Genomic DNA, 18,730 nt, shown 5'->3' with positions numbered 1-18,730 from the left:
CCATTAACTCGTCCATCGCATCTATGAAATTTTTATGATTGTTTGAAGAAGTGGAGGGTTTACGGCACATGGGACATACCACAGGCTCCGGACAGAGAGGTTTTCAGTTTCAGGGTGAGTTGTCGCTGTCTCCACTCAAATCGTCTGTTATTTTGTGGTAAAATTGGTGCCTCTTGTTGAACTAGTCATGCAAATCATTCAATCATGCATGAACCCGACATGTAGGTCTCTCATTTGCATGAACTTCATTGTGTTTTGGATAAAAAGATGTTTTATTGAGTTCAATGCTTCTACATTTTGCCCATCAATCACCGGTCCCCCCAAACACCAAAGTTTGTAATCACTTGCTTTCTAGGATTTTACCAAGTAAAAGCCTCTGACCCAAAAAGCATACGTCATTAACTGCATTGGAGTTCAAATTATTAATAGACACTAGACACACTCACTCACTTACATAGTTGTTATGTTAATTCGTAACGATTTAGTTCGAGCTTGATCCCTGTCTACCTAGAACTTTGGTAATTTTCATAAACTCTTGTTTGCTGCATTTATTAGTTTATTTCATAGGGACAGTGCACCACTAATCAACAGAGTTAAAAGAAAAACTGTAAGTGGGCCAGAGTTAGCCAACAAGGCTAGTTTTTGCCTTATTGTCATATTGAAGAAGCAGTTCTTCTTGATCTTGTGGTGTGAAAGGTGCCGTCTGTCTGTCCGTTTTGGTCAGGCTCTCCTCAGTAAGTGTATTAAGAGGCGCAGCAGCAGAGGGAGCTACTTCTCTCACTGTAGCTGAAAAAGTTATCGGAGAGGCGGCCCGGGGCCTGCCAGATGCCATCTCGTCAAAAAACTTTATCCCCTTTTCTCCTTGCATCCTTGCCTTCCCCATTCTCCTTCACCTCCTCCCCTCCTCCTCCTGCTCTCTAACCTGGGAACGCAGGGTCAGTTGGCCCTAATCCCCCCCCTCTTACAGCTGGCCTAATACCTCCTGCCGCCACCCCGATGTCTCAGACTTCACAACCTCCCGTGTCACGACCACCGTCTGAAGCCGGGGAGACATAATGCAGCCTGACGTTGAATCCCCTTGCTCTTGCTGTCTTTGGGGAAGCAAAGCTATGAGAAGAAGGCCTCAGAAAACCACAATGGCCACCCATGAGGGTGAAGCTGGAATAAACACCATAGAGCAGTTGATCAGGAAACAGACCGGGCCTTGGATCTGAAATTGATCCAAAATGGTATCAATAAGACGAGTCCTCTTCGGAGAAACAAACCAGCTACAGAGAGTAAATACCAGTGCTGGAATTTTTGGAGGATTAAGTCTCATCTTTCACTAAAACAAGTCCAAGCTTCAAGTCTCAAGTCCTTCAATGCTATGTCACATCTCAAAATAAATGTAGTCAGTCCAAGTCGAGTCTCAAGTGCAATCAAAACTAGTATCAACTCTTCCATGGCCAATTTTAGTTGAGTCTTAAGTTTTCAACTTCATCGTTCAAGTCTTTCGTCCTGCCAAAACAGGTCTGAAGTAAACTGTGAGAAGTTGTCCCAAGTCCTGTCAGCACAAGTCTCTAGTCCTAAATGGCAAGTCCAAGTTAAGTCTCTGAGGACAATTCGAAGACAAGTCTGGTGTCCTTAAAGGTAAGACTAACTCAGGACCCACGCCAAGCCAAGTCAAGTCAAGTCTCAAGTCTTTATCTGGTTTATGAGATGTCTTAATTGCACAAAGTCAAGTCCGACTCAAGTCTTCAGTTTTGCCAAAGCAGGTGTGAAGTAAATTAAGAGAAATCCAAGTTTTCAAACACAAGTCTACTGTGTTTTTCAAAGCAGTGTTAATGGTGTGGCTGTATACGACTGAACCCTTTGTACATGTAGTCCAAATTATTCACAGTATGCAAGTTGTCAAAACTTGACACTTGCTATGTTTTTGCTCTCAAGTCTTTGGGGAGTCTTCAAGTCTGCAGTAGTTTGAGTCTTACAGCAGTCAAGTACAAGTCAAGTTTCAAGTGTTTATTTTAACGGCTGCAGACTGACTCAAGTCTAAAATGTCAAGTCTGATGTCTGCATCTCTGAGAGACAAGTTCCTCCCCGAGACTTAAAAACACAAAACCTCTGGATGAAAAACATTCCCAATGTCATCAATCTTGTCCCAATTAGCAGGACAAACACGGCTGTCAAAGATATGAACCAAGTATGAAGATATCAGCTTCCAAAAATATGACTTGATCTTGAAGTTTCTTAATTTGCCAAGTCTCTAGATAACCCCCTCCTCCAAAGAAGGACGTACTGAGGCGACGTCAACACAGGACTTTCTCACACACTTACTGTACATGCATTAAATCAGTCACGTGAGAACAATCGCATACCTCATACAGCATGATTGTTGACCCCCACACAGACGCACACAGGGCTGAATATATACACAGGCACCATACATGTCTAAATACATATACAGTGCATACGGAGTATGGCCCGATTTGTTATGGCTTGGGGGCAGTAATGATATACCTGGAAGAGTCAGGAGATAACTTTAATGATATGCTGAACTTCATGGCTTCTGAACATCAAACTCACTGTGTGCGCATGTTTGTGTGTGCATGTGTGTGCGCACATGTTGATGGCCGTATAACTGATATAGTATCAGACACGGGGGCTGTGTTGAACACAAACAGACCGCCGTTCCCCCCGTATACACTGACCTCTGAGTCACACAACCTTTTTCATGCATGGGCTTTCCTTCTCTATCTGCTTATACGTTGATGTTTTGAGATGAATATTTTGAAAATCCCATCTTGAAAGGACCGTATGTGGCTGCACGTGTTTGCTCACCATATATAGTATATGTAGGAAGACAGCAGCAGCGTGCACAGCTAGGAAACTATCAGATGAAGTCATAGCTGAGTACAAGGTGAAAGAAATGCCAGTATTCTCAGTTGAACAGTTTTGAATTTTATCATGGAGCAAACAACGTAAGTTAATTATGTATGACCACTTTTGAATGCATTCTCTTTAGTTTTAGATTTAAAATTATAATGTATTTTTTTCTTGGAAACAATTGATTATATTCATTTGCGCTATTGAAGTGAGTTTGATTTGAAAAGAAGCTGGGTGCGTTTCTTATAATAACATGCAAATGACAAGATGCAGACTGTTTGTTCACTGTGAGTTTCATCAAGTGCCAGATCAAAATTACTCTGTAACCTAATATTGTACTCTCTCTCTAATCCGTCTGGTATTTTGCAGCTCATAAATGGTTAAGTGATATATTTCGCCTGCTGATTAATGGCATTAATCTATAGATATGATGAACAATCTATACAATCCATATATTTCCAATCACAATTATCAGATTTCAAGACCAAAATCATCTCTTTTTTTTTTTTTACAGTCTGGTTAATTATACTGATGCTTACAGCTCCAGGGGAGTGTATTGTAGTACACCAGCAGCCCCCCTTCTAGGTGTTTTAATAAAACAGCCAGCAGAGTCTCACTTTGTGCAAAAACAGCATTCCTCTGAGTCCGTACAGTCTGCGGACCACCTCATGTGAAGCCACCTGACTTCCTACTGTACACACTGACTCACATTTACACCTCTCTAATCCCATAAACCCAAATTGTATCATGTGGGTGCAAATAATTTGACAGAAGATAGACTGAAAACAGAGAGAGAAAGAGAGAGGGAAAAAAAGAGACATAGCAGGAGACGGAGAAAAAGAGACAGGCAATCATTTTCATGACCCTGCTGAGGAACTGCAGCACATGACTCATTACATTAACAGCCTATAAGATTAGGAGAAGATCACAGACCAATTACCTGGTATATAAACTGACCTGCTGTCCATCCAATATGGAGAAGGTCGTCACAGAACCTCATCCAATGAAATGATCACATGGTTTGTGCGAATGGATAAATATCCCAATCATTCATGAAATGACTCTGGAGGTATTTCATGTTTATGATTCATCAGGGATAAAAACCCAGTTATAAACAACTTTGAAATGTGTTGATTATCCAGCGTGTCTTTCTAAAGTAATTCACATTAACGAACGCAATAACATTGGACGGCCGCCTCGCTGCTCTCTGAACACTCAAAGTGTCACTTAACGTGATTTCTTCACAACAGCTGAGCTCCAGTCAGCAGCATCTCGCCAAAACTACATCAGGTAACACTTTGCTTTAATAGTCCACTGTTGACTGTTTATCAGACGATTGTTGTTCAGTGTCAACATCAGTGTTTTTAATTAACCTGACAACCGACAACTATTTATAATGACTCCTTCCATGTTTAGATTCAGGTTTCCTATAAGTTGTTGTCACTCTGCTGTTGGATCATCTGCCACAGGGAACATACCGTAATGACACACTCCTCTATTTGTTTCCAAAGCAGCGTCTTCAGTGTACTCTGTGTATTTCAAGGCAAAGGCCCCTGAGGACAAAATCACCAAACACAACGAACGACATTCTTGGCACAAAGAAAAAAACTCTGTTCCTTATCAATCTCAACCCATCAGTGTGTTTTCTAATCACCACAGGGTGGTGTGTCAACATAAAACAGAAGATCATGTTTGTTGTCATGTTCTTCGTGTACGAAGGCCTTCGCTTTGAAATCAACTTTGAAATATATTCGATGTGGTAAAGAAACTCTGCACACTTTCTTCTCACTTCGAACTTTTTTTTTATTATTTAGCCAATGTTTCGGTGGCGGACGACCGAAACTAAATAATAAAAAAAGCTCCAAGTGAGTAGAAAGTGTGTGGGAGTTTCTTTACCGGTTTACGTTGCTCTCCTCCTCCGACGCACCTCTCTGACTACCGGTGTGCAAAAGCTTTCTACTGAAAATGCCTTCGATCTAAAAAAAAACAAAGAGTTCATCGAAATCATGCAGCATGAAAAATATGTCACTCAAAACGTAACAGCAACTTCCTCTCTGCCAAAAAGTGTTGCAAAACTCTGAGGTCATTAACCCGGAGCAGAGCCCAAGGAAAAAAAACTAAACTAAAAAACAAAACCCTCCAGGTTCAGTCGTGTCCTCGGCTGCAGCAGTTTGAGCACCTGGCTGCATGAGCCAGACCCTCCTCGAACAGCTCAGCTCTTTCCAATCACATACAAATCTCTGTTGGTCTGCTGGCTTTAACCGAGGCACAGAGAAGTGGTTGTAATAACAGTTCAACTTATCCTTCTAAATATCGCAGACATTATGTGTACTTTGCTGAATTGTGGAGATCTGTATCAGCAGGAAAACACACAAAGTCGAAGGTTATGAAACAAAGCTTAAGCACACAGTCTGAACTGTTTTTCAACCTGCGGTCAAATTATGGAGTGTATATTTTTATTCCCTTTGTCGAGCTTAAACCTAAAGCATGAGATAAATAGACTTTGCTTGGTTGCCTGGTGAATATAATTAGGGCCCAGGTAATAACTCAACAGTGTCTGTGGTATAATATAATGTTATTATATTCTTTCACAAAATTAAGTTGCTGAGACACTGATCCCAATCAAAATGGAAATGGAAACTCAACTGATAAAAATAGTCAAGTTTTGTGTGAGAGTTGTATCTAATGTTAAACATACATTAGTCTGATTTGTTAGCAGATAAGTTGTATATATTTGTCATATTATGGTATTTATATCAGAAGTTTAGTTTTTTTTATATATATATTCCAACAATGGGCCTCCACTACTTTTCTACAACTAAATTCATTCATTTCTGTGAGTCAGAACCAGGTAGTGTTTCATTCCTGGTTTGGTTATTTTTCCACTCAGACATGCAACAAGTGGAGAAGCACATTCTGGTGAGTTGCTGTGAAATGATCTGTGAAATTCCCTCATATTCCCCCCGACCATCCACACAAAATAAATATATACTTTGCAGTCTTGTATACGTTTCTCTGATTCCACAGTACAGTTCATCCACAAGTGTGACCCACCAGAAGCAGAAATGTCAATGATCTACTTCCCCACAGCTCTCTATAAAAACAAAAATAAAAACTTACTTTGACGGTGTAAAACTCCACACAGCTCCCGGCTCTGCTCCTAGCAGTGTCCACTTGCTCGTCCTCCATCCCTACCAACATCTCCATGTCTGAAAACCTCCGTCCTCCTGCTGGCATTGTGCAGGACTGTGTCTGGATGTGTCCGTGTGTTGGTCAGATGTTTGTGCCGACAGCCTCAGCTGGCTCAGTTGACATCAGTCCAATCCAACACTCTTGATTCACCTTCTTTGCTTTCTTTTTTATTTTACTGTATTCCTCAGTTCCTGTGTCTCTCCTCCTCCTCCTCCTCCTCCTTCTCCTCCTTCTTCTTCTTCTTCTTCTTCTGTTCCTCTCAGGTCTCCGGGTCAGGGAGCCCGTCCTTCACACCTGCAGCTCTGCAGATGCATCTAGAGGAAGCAACAGGCGGAGGAGTTGTACTGTACAGTATGTATTCAGACTGGGAACTAATCGTCCATTAACAGGCGAGAATGGAGACTTGTGTTCGCTCAGTCTCTCTGCTCCTGTCTGTCTGGTCGGCTGGCAGGGTGTTTGGTCCTGTCCAGGCGGTCATCCCCCACCCACCCACCCACCCCCTCCCACCGCCTCCCACTCCCCAGTCATTCTACGCCCGGACAAGCCCGTCTGGTCCCATTGGCCAGTCAGGTGGAAGGGAGCAAACAGGGGGAGGGGCTGCGGCCCACAGGAGGAGGAGGAGGAGGTGAGGGGGAAATGGATGAAGGGGAGGAGGGGGGGGGGGTTACTAAGGAAGGCTGACAGCATCCTCCAAACTGTCACAGACTGAGGGGGGAATGATCAATATGTTCACCAGTGAGGGGTGGTGGGAGTAAACAGTTTGAAGGGACATTTTCCTGCTTTTAAGTGTTTGTTACCCAGAAATCTGGTTGATTTCACCCCCCCCAACCTTCCATACCCCCCACCCCCCCCTCATCTCCACCGCCCCAGTGTTTACAGATCAACAACAGGGGGAGAGGGACAGACCAACTGTAGCTGCTTCCTGGAGTCTAAACAGTCAAAGCCAGAGAGAGGGAGAGAGGGAGGAAGGGGATGCGTGGTTGGGTGAGGGGATGAGGAGGTGAGGGGGTGAGGGGGTGGATGGGTGGTGCAGTGGGGGTGGGGGGGTAGGGGGGTTATCCTCATCGCTTCAAAGATGCCAAACTGGAATGGAAAAAAAAACAAAAAAAACAAGAGAAAAGACAGAGAATCCGGAAACGAAGATCAGCCAACGAGCCAGACAAACAGAGATTAGTGATAAAATAAACACTGCTCTTGCTCAGTGTGTGTGTGTGTGTGTGTGTGTGTGTGTGTGTGTGTGTGTGTGTGTGTGTGTGTGTGTGTGTGTGTGTGTGTGAGTGTGTGTGTGTCGGTGTCACCCAGTGCTCCTCCCCGCAGACAGATACTGTACTAGACTGGGGTTGTTCACCTCCACCCACTGCTGCCCCAGTAGCCTTTGCTATTCAAATGCTCTGTGCTGATGTGAGAATGGGCCTTTGTGTTGAACCCTGTAGCCTTGTGTGGAGGGGCAATCACACACACACACACACACACACACATTTTCACATTTGAATGGGAAGAGAGTGTCTGTATTTGGCGTACAGGATGTATCAACTGTTTGCTCCTCACAACAACTACTACAGATGCATAAATGTGTGTGTATGAGTTTGAAAGTGAAGTCATCGTGGTGGATCTTTAGTTTGGTTGTTTGGAGGAGGAAGAGGGTTAAGATTTGGTTTTAAGGATCAGGTTGGAATTAGGTTTTGGGGTTAGCGATTTGATTGTGATTGCTGAGATTAGCGTAGGAGGCTGGAAACTGTCAAACAGTGACCTCATTAAACAAGTGTATTTGTGTTTCTGTACTTTTTATCCCTGTGTTTGTGAGAAACAAAATTAGTTTTGTAAGGATCCTTTGTGCCTTTAGCCATCAGGCTTTTTTGATTCTTCTGCAAATGGTGATGAGCTGACAGATTTATGAATTTCCTTTTGGGGATTAATAAAGTAATTTGTATTCATATTCGTACAGTATTCTGACACAAACTACAACGTATTCATGATACATTGGGGGTAGTATGGGTTCACCATCTTCCACATGGACTAACCAGTCTACACACTCTGGAGTAGAGTCGACAACAGGGAGAAAAGTAAAAAACTAGTTGTGGTTTGAAGCAGAAACGATCACGTGAGAAGGGCAAAAGGTGGCGTTAGGATTAAAGCAGGAGTTTAGCCTAAAACTTTTGGATCTTCTGTTGCCAGAAATAGTTGTTTAAAGAATGTGGAGGAAAAAAAAACCCAAAAAGCTGTAGTGAGAAGTTGAAAACTTGTTAAATCCATCACCTCCACAAACCTGTTGACTTGCCACATGAAGTGTAAAAGTTACAGAAAATTGTTGAAAGCAACACCCAATGAAAAGGTGTTGGGGAGGTTTTTCAGCCATTGTTCAGCCTGAAAAAAAACACACTTCTGTTGCAGGAAGAGTTGAGGTTAGAGTTGAGATGTTATGGGGATGGACATTTCAGGCAAAAGCACTATTTGATCATCACCGGGAACTAATCGACTATTCTTCCAATATTAAAACCATGTTTCCATGTTTCTCCTTCTTCGGTGACAGTAAAAATAGTCTCATAAAATATTCAACTTTTTTTTAATGGAACAACTGTTTGAATTTTCGAAAATCATTGCCCATCCCTAGTATGTTAAAACATGGGGGATTGCATCTCTGTCTCCAAGTCCACTGACTTCACTGTGTGATTGACAAAGACCATCAAAGGCACGGAGCATGTATCATGTCTGTTTCTATGGTCGGTGCCAAATCCTCATCTCTGACACCATCAGTAGTTGAGTTACGGAGGTTTTTGGTGCACGGAAACCAAAACACAAGGAGGCCAGACACCGAGGAAATCTTTCCACCTCTTCTGGAAGCTGAGGACACGAGATAGTGTTTCTGGTGAAAGGATTATGGCCTCTGTCAAGTCTGGGACAGTTTTAATGGCTTCAGTCACGTCTGAGGGGCAACGAAAGCCCAGAGAGAGAAGGATGGGATAAACAACATGACAAACCATAACAGCGGTAGAAAGAAACCCAGAGCAGGTGAGGGATTATCAGGCTTCAGTTACCGTCTCGTTGCCGTGAGACTTTGATCCTTCAATCATGATCTCAGCAGGTCTGGATGCAGTGTTTGTTCACTAAAGTCATCCTCGCCGTCACGGCCAGACTGAACTCCACTCTCAGGTCTGGATGTTTTTCACTGCAGTTTCTCTTCTCAACTCATATGGATGCAAAGCAGACATGACAGTGACAGACTTATCTGATCGGTGTGAGGAGTGAGGACAATATCCATTGTTCAACCAGCCACCATCATCAAACACTTCACTGTATCCACAACATATTAAACAATAGAGGAAGGCAGGTTTAGTCCAAGTGTTGTCATGGCACAGGTTAAATACATACACAGATATATCATCTGATTAAATACTGATCTGTGGCACTGGATAAATAATAGGGGTGGGAATCACCAGATGGATGGCAATACAATATTATCACAATACTTGTGCTTCGATATGATGTTATTGCAATGCTAAAAATATTGCAAATTGTTAGCTTTTTTCAACTGCAAATGATGTCTTGAAATGAAATCTTTGTTGACATTTATCTTTTCTAATAAGATAAACTTCTTAGTCTGTTACAATCGATGCTTGCCGTACGTATAAATACAGTATTGCTGTGTTGATCGAAGACGATCAGATACCGTCGTAGTTCCGACCATAAACGGCGATTCGGCGGCGTTATTCCCATGAACAGACAAAACGATACATTTATCGAACATGGACCCATTAACAAGTGTGGGTAACGTAGATTCATCCACATTAATATGAGACTTTTTTATAACCAAATATAAACTCCTCGTTGTCCCTTTAATTTTGTTTCTTTTTTCCAAACAAGAAGAATTCATGGTTTAAGTTGTGGCACATTTATGATAATGTACGTGGCTATATTGCTATTTTTATCATGTTTCAGTTAAAGGCGAAAGATCAAAAATAAAGTCCACACACCAGAGGTGCTCCTACGTACGGGTGCATTTTAATGATATATCACCACGTGTGTGTGCAACGTTTCGGGCAACCCGCCCTTCATCAGACATCAAACAAAAATGGAGACACACCTCCGTATATATACGCCCAAAATATGTGGTGATATATCATTAAAATGCACCCATAGGAGCACTGGTGTGTGGACTTTAAAAAAAATCTTTTGTACCGGTTTTTTGTCAGTTTTTGGGATGTGCATGCTGTCTCCATCAGTTAATGGTGAAGTTGCCATATTTTAAAAAATACTTCAACTAAAACAATCACATACTGTGATGCATATAGAGGTATAAGAATTATAACGACTCTGCCACCAAAAAACAAAATAATCTTTAATCCACAGGACAGCAATAAGGGGCTCTGATTGGCCAGCGGTGGTGCCGTGGTCGTTCACAGATGGTCAGAGAGACAGAGTAAGATTATCTTTTTCTTTAAATGCAGCCGTTCCTGGAAAACATCAAATCTTTCATTTGATATGCTGGTTCTCGGCCAGTATTCTAGCTCACATCCTCCTAAAGAGATGAAATGCAACCTCAAGTTTATGAACTCTGACACAAAAAGTTTTTCTGATTCTCTCTCTGCAGACCAATTTTCTTGATGGATCACTGGATAAAGCCCAAAGGCTGCGAGACATGCATTATTTTGCAAGCTAAAGGCATTCCTAACTAGGATTGTGGTAAAAAAAAAAAGTTTTGTAGATTTACACATTAGAAAAAAATATATTTATGCTGTCCCATTAATCCTGTGCTGACCCTGTGACCCGTCCCACTCCCCCAAACTCTTTCCACTTGTTGTGACGAGCTGCGAACTGCAGGAATCAGGCATTAAGATAAGATAAGACCAGATATTTTGACAGCGCATGATGGCTTGTTTGGACGCTTCCTCACACTCATAGCCTAATACCGTCTCTGGACTCTCTCCCTGTGTGTGTTTAGGTTTGCCTCGTGCTCCAGTTTCAATGGTTTATGGAAGCAATGTGTGTGTATACGTGTGGATTATACTCCCGTTGTCTGCATGACAGAGGAGGGACTTAACCTGGAGAGACTTTTATTGTAAAATATAAACGTCTCCATATGCAAATGTTAAAAAAAAAAAAAACCCGGAAAAATATTTTTAAGAGTCAGAAATCAACAGATTTAATGCAAACACATGCTGGTAAAATGAAAAAAAAGAAAAGAAATGCAAGTGTACATAGCTTATGTATGCACATACTAATTATGAGTGGGCCACTTCAGCATCATACATATTTATTCCCTCAATCCATTCAAGTGCCTGGTGCTGTGACGGAAGTGAATCACTGCAGGTGCTCGTGATGAAAACATCCATTCAAGTATCCGGTTGATCCAATCAAAGCAACCAACCAGCTGCCGCGCTGTCCGACGACTCAAAGCACAAAGGAGACGACTCTACGTAAGCCCAACAAAGTGCAGAGTGACTGGCCGACCTTTGTTCTGGGTCTGGATTTGACTAATTGGATCATTGCTCACTCAAGCTTTCATAATGCCAGACAGACAGCTGACAAAGACACGCGGACAGAGCTGGACATAGGGACAGCAATTACAGGATACAGACTAATTAGGGTTTGGTTGATCATCAGCACACAATGCAATGTCTTAATTTAAATCTGAGAGATATTTGGTCCGAAGTTGTTATTTAGGTTAAAGCAGATATCAGCTTCACGGCCGTTTCGGCTAATGCTGCGTTCAAGGCAGGCTTTTGAAACCGTAAGTTACAGCTTCAAGTCACAACTACGACTTGGTAGCGTTCCAGGTAACCCGTAGCTCGTGTTTTTACCATCCTGTTGTCTGTGAAAGTTCCCTATAACGGCCACTCGTAACTTCCGACCCGTGAACTCGTACCAGATCGAACTGGTATGACTTCACAGGAAGGAAAAACACAAAGTACGAGTTTCTTTGAACGCACCATGAGTTAGCAGCCCCCGCCCTTGTCAGGCATCAATTGGTCCTCGTGCTACGTCACCACATTCACGCGCATCCCTTGGCTGCACACACAGCCCTTCATGCCGTTCTCTCTCCTCATTGGATAACACTTGTATCCCACAAGGAAAATTTTCTCCTCGGGTTACAGCAGAGCAGAGTGACGGAGAGACTCGTGTTTAGGCTGAAATACTTCATGTAAGTGATTGCTGACGGAAAATAGGACTATTTAGGACTTATATTAACAAAAACATTCCACTGATATCTGCTTTAATATTCATCTTTTATATAAGGATACAAATTATAAGATTGGATATCGTTATTTCTGCTAAATTGTCAATAAGCAGCAGTTATTACTTCCAGCCTAAATAATTTGGGTACCCTTGCATATGGGATTCATAGAAAATGATTTGCTACCAACCTGTTGTTTTGGTGCACTGTGAATGGAGGGACAACCTGCTCTCCCAGAGTGCATGTTTGTGTGATATGAACTACACTAGAAGGTCTTTGCTGTGGGAAATCAGTTACGTGCCTTTCATTCCTGGTTAAGGTTAAGTGGTTGGTGGTTACTCTATTGCTGCCTGTGCATCCAGAATCCCGACTTCCACATCCTTTTTGTTTTGCAACAGGATTCACTACTTCCTGCTCCAGCACTGACTTGTTGGCAGAGCATGAACTATGAGGTGAATAATCATCCATTATGGACAAAACTCCTGGCTTGGAGACACCAAATCAACAAGTGCTGAGATCTAAAAGGGGAACTATGCAAGTCCGGTCTCTTTTACACTGTTTTGCTAACCCTCCTCCCGGCCATGTGCATTTGTTTTCAAGGAAGCCGTCGAGAAAGCAAACAATAGAGGGACAGATAACGTTATTTATCATACTATACGCGTTATGATGTGTACAGTTGTGTAGTTTTATCTGTCATAAACAAGAGATTACGGGTTACGGGGCATGTTTGTATCGTGGTGCCGCAGAGACGAGAGTTGGGACACCGGGTCAGGGGCTCTCTGGCCTCCTTACGGTTGTATTGTTCCAATGTCATTATGTTAATTGTCCTTTGTTTATTTTATTGTTGTGGACTGTTTTTTTGTTTGTTTGTTTTGTTGTGTTCGTTTTTTCTGTATTGTTGAGTACATGTTTGTATGATGAGTTCATGTTTGTCTATATGTTTGGACCGCCTCGAAAACGAGATGATTCATCTTAAGGGGTTTATCCAAATAAGAAATTTGAACCAAATCAGACACATGCAGCAGCTGCTTGCTGATCCATCTCCTATAAGGACCTGGATTTAAAATTGAGATGTTAAAATTGTAGGAAGAGCAAAACAAAACGTTGTCTGATGTAATAACTTCCTTCACTCCCTGGTGCCACGTTTCCTCCACATCACAGACACGAGGTCTTCCCCGCTATAATGTAGCTCCCCTCTACCCTTCACCACCTTTTCTTATTAAACTTTGACAAATCACCATCTTAGCTCGTTGTCTCATCAAACATAAGGCTCTTCCCTTATAAGGAAAAGGATCTCCAAATGATGAATCTTTATTGGTCCTCAGCGTGTGTGCTGAGGACAGCTCTGACTGACAGCTGATGTCTTCACCACCTGAGGTTAGTCAGCCGGCTCCAGGCTCTGCCAAGGACTTCAGTGACTGATTGGAAATCTGGCGTGAAGCCTCAGTTGGCGATCGCTCCTCTGCCGTCCTCTCCTCACACTCTCTCCATCTCCCTCACTCCTGCTCTTCACATCTTCTCACCCTCTTCATCTGCTCTCTCTCTCTTGATCTGGCTTGTACGAACGGCTGGGTCAAGTCTTTATTTCTTCACCTCTGTCTCCTCGGCTAAGAGTGTTTATCCATCTGCAGTGTTTTATGTTTGCTCTAATGAGAATTGTAAATCATAAATCTGCGGGACGGACTCTCTGGAGGGAAGGGATGTTTTTTTGTCCACTGACCTGATGTTCAATTTCGCCATCGTTTAGAATGCTTTCAAATGATGTGGAGTGGAAATAAGTATTTTAACCATTAAATGGACCAATTCCTGATCAACGTGTGGTTTAGATGAGGACATATAAAGATGGCTCACTGTATGAAAATTATAAACTATTTTGTTTATTTGGTCATTTACACCAAACATGACTTGGAAATCCTGTGACCTAATTCATAATAAAACAAGGAGTTTTCTCTTTAGCATCTTAGATTGTAAGTATTTTTGTGCGTTTAGTAGATAGTGCTAGTGGAGATATGAAACGCTCACTCTAACCATTCAGCACAAAATCAGGTCAATAACATCTCTCAGATTTATAGGTTAAAGCACAAATACTTTTGCTTCTGCAATAAAGCAGGCTGCATTTTTGGGTTGGGTGTGACGGTTAATGTCTGATAGTGATACAAGGAGTTATTGCCAGTCATTTGTGCCAATATCAAAACAGGAAAACTCTAATCATAGAAAATTCCTTAATATTAGACAAATATGTTTCCATTAATCTCACTCTGTGCAGCCATGAAAGCCTTAAAAGAATCCAGGCCAGCACTGACTAAACTCTCAAACTGTATTGATAGGGAGAGCAAGGTGAGGTGAGGTGAGGAAGGCTTAACATTAAACCCTCACTTGCAATTTAAAGCATTGTTGTTTTTCTCTCTTATATTATAATATTTACAATACAATAGTAAACTTGCAGACCTATGAAAAATGCGGTCAGTTCTGGTGACCTTGTGGCATTAGATCCAGGAGTTGGCGAGGTCTCCATGTAGGCCAAACAGGGCTAAAAAATCTCAATAGTGTATGTAATGTTTTCAAGTTGAATACAATTATTCACTTCCAGAAACCATCTGGCAACAGAGAGATGGTAATCTGATTTCCATGTCACGGCTGTCATGGCACATCTTCAAGGTTTATTAAATGTGCAACGATTTTCAAGTTCTCTAATGAGCAAACGTGCCGATCTAATGAAAAGGTACTGTAGGTTTTGACGAGTGACTAATGTCACTAAGGTCATGTCAGACTGTATTAAGCTTTGTACATGACCAAGTGCAATGTAAGCAAAATCTATACCACATCTAAAACATCGTTTGGGTCTCTCTGTTTCATATTAATGCGATCTCTGTGGTTTAACGTAGATTTGATGGAGAGAGTTGTGGTCCAAGAATATGGCACAAACAGTCTGACTCAGGCAGCAGTTCACGCCCCTGCCTGTTCTCCCCCACCAAGCCATTTCCAGCACTCAGAGCATTGTCGTCATCACTGATTGGTGTGTGTTATTGCCTCACTGTGGGAGCTCAGTTAGGGAAACCGTGTCTGTGGAAACACAATCAGCAAATTATTGTTTCATAAAGGCAGAAAGTATAATGTTCAAAGATAATTTAGGATTTACTTGCTTTGGTTAAATGGGCCTTTTGAAGCTTAGGAGCTAAACAGGCAGTATCTAACACTCCTCCATGGTTGGTATTAGGATTGTCGCGATAACCGATACTTCGGTACAAAGTCTATGCAGACATGAAAAAAATACGTCGGTACCTGCTTTTTTTCGGTACCATGACTACCAGATATACAACTTTGCCCTTGGCGGGTCATGTCAATTCCTGTTGAGCCATACTGTATTTACCATTTTAACTCTGCTCCTCCTTCATGTTGCTGCTGCTCTTTAAATTCTGTGAAGTTTGAGAAGTTGTTGAAGCAGAGTGGAGCTTAAATGCAAGAAAGTTTGATGTGAATCTGTTTTTTTTTTTTTAATAAAGTAGTCTAATGAATTTAGAAGCACATGAGTTCTGTTGTTTTTTTGTTTTTAATAGTGGTATTGAATAGGTATTGAGAATCGTGGAAATTTACTGGTATTGGTATTGACTACTGAAATTGTAGTGACAAGCCTAGTTGGTATGGATGAGAGAAATTAATAAAGTTAAAAAGTTTCCAGGATGTTCTGTTGCACTTTCTAAGGATTGTACATTGTGCAGATCAATCAGTACATGGAGCGTTTCCCTTTCAAGCTCGGCTCTATCTTCAACTCATCACTCTTCTCTAAGTACTGCTTAAAATACCCCCGAACATGTCATCTGAGGCGTACATCATGTCAGCTGAGCTGTCAAGCTTCCACCCTTTGCAGTCTAATTTTAGCCTTTGACGGTTTTAGCCATATACACGTAATTTTTCAGTCAGTGACAAATGGCACAGTAGGAACTGTGGGGTGAAAAGAAGACACGATGATTATTGTTTTCTGGCTGGACGCACATGGATTTTGGAGAGATTAGGGGCTGTGCTGTAACCAACGTGTCACTGCCCAACGGGGGGAGGTTGGTTTTGTTGAGTAAGGAGAGGGACAAAAGTTTAAAGGTGAGTCACACTGCACATGCAACAAACATGAGCGGACGGCAACAAAGAGGAGGGGGACGCAGACGACTAGGAGGTAATCAGCTGTGCGAGTGTCTGTGCATGAGTCAGAGGTGGAGAGGATGTGCAGACAGCGTTTCATGTTGTTCACGTCCACTGTTCTTACAATACAAGACTCATTGATAAACTTCATCATCCCTTTTGCCCAAACCTAACCAAAAATAGCCAGTTTTCTTTTACTTACAGAGGTTCCTCTCATCTTCATTTAGCAAAAGTATCTTCATCCCTGATTAATTTCAAATCCATCTGATAGATCAGGACTCCTTTCCTAGTATATCAGATTTATTTAGACTCTTTTTGTTATAATAAGGCACTTGTTTTGCTTTCTTTTTTTGTTGTTGTTGAATTGTTTTTGAATCTTTGCGTATATTTCGGGCAGGTTTTTTGTATAAGCCCATATAGGGTTTTTAACCTCTCCAGCACTTACTATTCTTGTTTCATTTCTGTTTTTGTAATTGTCCTTGATTTTTATGGTGCAAATAAATAAAACAAACACTAAACTAAACACTGTGGACAGGAGAGAGGTTCCCTTATTTACCCCCGTGTTTTCGGAGCTGTTAAATAACCTCCACAAATCCTGCTACACCGTGGTAGTTATTACTCCTGTTCAAGAGGCTGCATTTAGAGCCTGAGTTTGTTATGGTTGAGCTGGAGGTGGACTCAATCAGCCACAGGGCTTAGTGAGTGAAAATTAACTCTCAACCGTGTGCTGAGCAGAGAGAGAACACATTGAGAGAAAGAGGGCTTGTTCAGATCAGAGTGCATACACCGAAGCATGCAGCCTTTCAAATGTGCACAGTAAATGACCACACACTGCCCGTTACATGCCTGGCTGATGTAGATCAGATTGGTGGATTTCCTCCAATGAACGCATGCATGTCTGTTAAGCTGCGTATCAACATTGGCTATGTTGAAAATAAATACAGCTCCTGTTATTATTACTTTTTAATGTGCAACAGAGACACAGCAAAGCAGGGGAGACTTATTTCATATCAGCACTAGGTATTAGAAGCACTGAAGCCAGTGAACTAATGAGTCACATTTGGACGCACATAGCACAGATTTCCATTTCTGTCAATCTGCATGGTTCAAGTGGTAAAACAATGCAACACGATTGCATGTGAGAAATTTGAGAGTACTTTAATTTTTACCAGATTGCACCAGTGGAAGATGCAGCCTCGTCCGTTGTTTCACCAGATCAGTGTGAAAGCTGCTTTTTTAGATGTGTGATGACTCCTGACTGACCCTGGCTTCTCAAGAGTGGAGGATAGAGATGGTCAGACAAGCAAGAATCAAGGCTCCCCAGCAGGTACACATTCCTGAGCCGTGATTGGGCTGATTGCATGTGTGTGTGTGTGTGTGTGTGTGTGTGTGTGTGTGTGTGTGTGTGTGTGTGTGTGTGTGTGTGTGTGTGTGTGTGTGTGTGTGTGTGTGTGTGTGTGTGTGTGTGTGTGTGTGTGTGCTTGCATGAGTCAAGGAGTGCATTCATCCTGTCAAGTATGTACGCTGTCAGTCAGATGGATATATGTCCCTCAGGGTGAGAGTGATCATATCTAAAGTTTGTGTAGGTGAAAGAAAGAAGAAGGCCAGATGTGACAGAGTTTGGTAGAAACAGCTCTTTTTTTTTTTTTTGCAGCTGCAGCTCTGCAGATTGTTTTCACTCTAATTCACAAAAACAACTACAGATGTTTCTTAATTTTTCTTTCTTAGTTTTCTCTTATGTTGTAATGTTGTGTTTCAGGATTATGTAGCACCTATCAGTCTAGTACAGTAACATGACAGTTGAATTTTCTAAGAAACTTAAATTAAAAGGAGCTATTTGTAAGTATTGCTGTTGCTATATTTTCAACGTTAGGACTGAACATGAATTGCATTTACAATAAAGGAGATTATATCATTCCCTCTAATAAGTGCTACTTCTTCAGGGCAGACTGGTTGCTATAGTGACTCGGTATCGGAAAAATGGCTATACAGTAACTAGCTAGTTAACTTTAGTAGACTGGTTCATCAATAATGGTAACTTTACGCAACAGTAGCTCAGTAAATGCTGTAAATATTGCATGTGGTTAAAGCAGTTACTTTGACATCTTTTGTCACGTTTTGATTCGTCATTTTCATGAATTATCTACATTTCTATTATAGTCACTACAAATAAAAAGTGAAATTGAAGTGGGACAAAACATGTGGCAGCCAAGTTCATACAATCAACAAACTAAAGAACTGCATGACTTTGAAATGCAAAATGTTAATTAATGACTAACGACACTATTAAACAAAGCATACTATGGGATACAGCTGTTTTCGGCTGTACTTCACAGAATTTACAAAAGCAAGATACAAGCCAACACTCAG

At 41.6% G+C, this 18,730-nt stretch overlaps 1 protein-coding gene across 1 annotated transcript in view; it reads right to left on the bottom strand.

Annotated features, from left to right (window-relative positions):
• LOC311004613 (rho GTPase-activating protein 20-like) overlaps positions 1–6,099 on the bottom strand; it is a gene marked incomplete at its 5' end in the record, with an annotated part of 62,643 nt that extends 56,544 nt beyond the window's left edge. The window contains one exon of the mRNA XM_083996737.1: positions 5,983–6,099. Coding sequence (XP_083852863.1) covers positions 5,983–6,099 — 117 coding nt within the window. The remainder of the gene's footprint in view (positions 1–5,982) is intronic.
• Between the last annotated feature and the right edge of the window lie 12,631 nt (positions 6,100–18,730).

This window comes from Trachurus trachurus (genome assembly GCF_905171665.1).
Source record: "Trachurus trachurus genome assembly, chromosome: 21".
Taxonomy (NCBI): domain Eukaryota; kingdom Metazoa; phylum Chordata; class Actinopteri; order Carangiformes; family Carangidae; genus Trachurus; species Trachurus trachurus.
Note: the sequence above shows the minus strand (reverse complement) of the source record. Positions and strands in the feature narration are given on the sequence as shown.